The sequence below is a fragment of the Bison bison genome, unplaced genomic scaffold, assembly GCF_000754665.1.
Source record: "Bison bison bison isolate TAMUID 2011002044 unplaced genomic scaffold, Bison_UMD1.0 scf7180017846038, whole genome shotgun sequence".
Lineage (NCBI taxonomy): Eukaryota > Metazoa > Chordata > Mammalia > Artiodactyla > Bovidae > Bison > Bison bison.
In genome coordinates, this window is record NW_011476611.1 from 50,257 (window position 1) to 50,749 (window position 493).

Sequence of the window (493 nt, forward strand, 5' to 3'; positions counted from 1 at the left end):
TCCCGGTGCCTCCAGCTGCGCCGACTGCCGTGGCCCAGCCAATGCCCACCTTTGGCCTGGCTTCCTCACCCTTCCAGCCGGTGGCCTTCCACCCCTCACCTGCTGCTCTGTTGCCTGTCCTGGTGCCCAGCAGCTATACCAGCCATCCTGCCCCCAAAAAGGAAGTCATCATGGGCCGGCCTGGGACAGGTAAGAGGTTTTGCTGGAGGGGCTGGGTGAGGGCTCATTTTGTACTAGGCGACTGGCAAAGTGGCTCTCGAGAAAGGTGAACTCCCCACCCCAGGGGGCATTCAAGGGGAGGCTGCCCTCCCATCTGCACAGAAGTTCCCATGGGAATTCCTGTGTCAGGCTGAGCATGTGGACTTTGAAGGCTCAGTGCAGTGTTTCCAGAGGCCTCCTGGTTGGGGTCTACCAGTCAGCAGAACTTTCCTGAGAGTGCAGGCTCAAAGCCAGCACCCGCCCCCCCACCCCCCAATAGAGCTGATGGGGTAAC

At 60.9% G+C, this 493-nt stretch overlaps 1 protein-coding gene across 1 annotated transcript in view; it reads left to right on the forward strand.

The window, feature by feature from the left end:
- Nucleotides 1-6: 6 nt before the first annotated feature.
- Nucleotides 7-493, forward strand: part of LOC104987392 (protein capicua homolog) — a gene marked incomplete at its 3' end in the record, with an annotated part of 13,463 nt that continues 12,976 nt past the window's right edge. The window contains exon 1 of the mRNA XM_010838271.1: nt 7-189. Within this exon, the coding sequence (XP_010836573.1) occupies nt 42-189 (148 nt within the window). The remainder of the gene's footprint in view (nt 190-493) is intronic.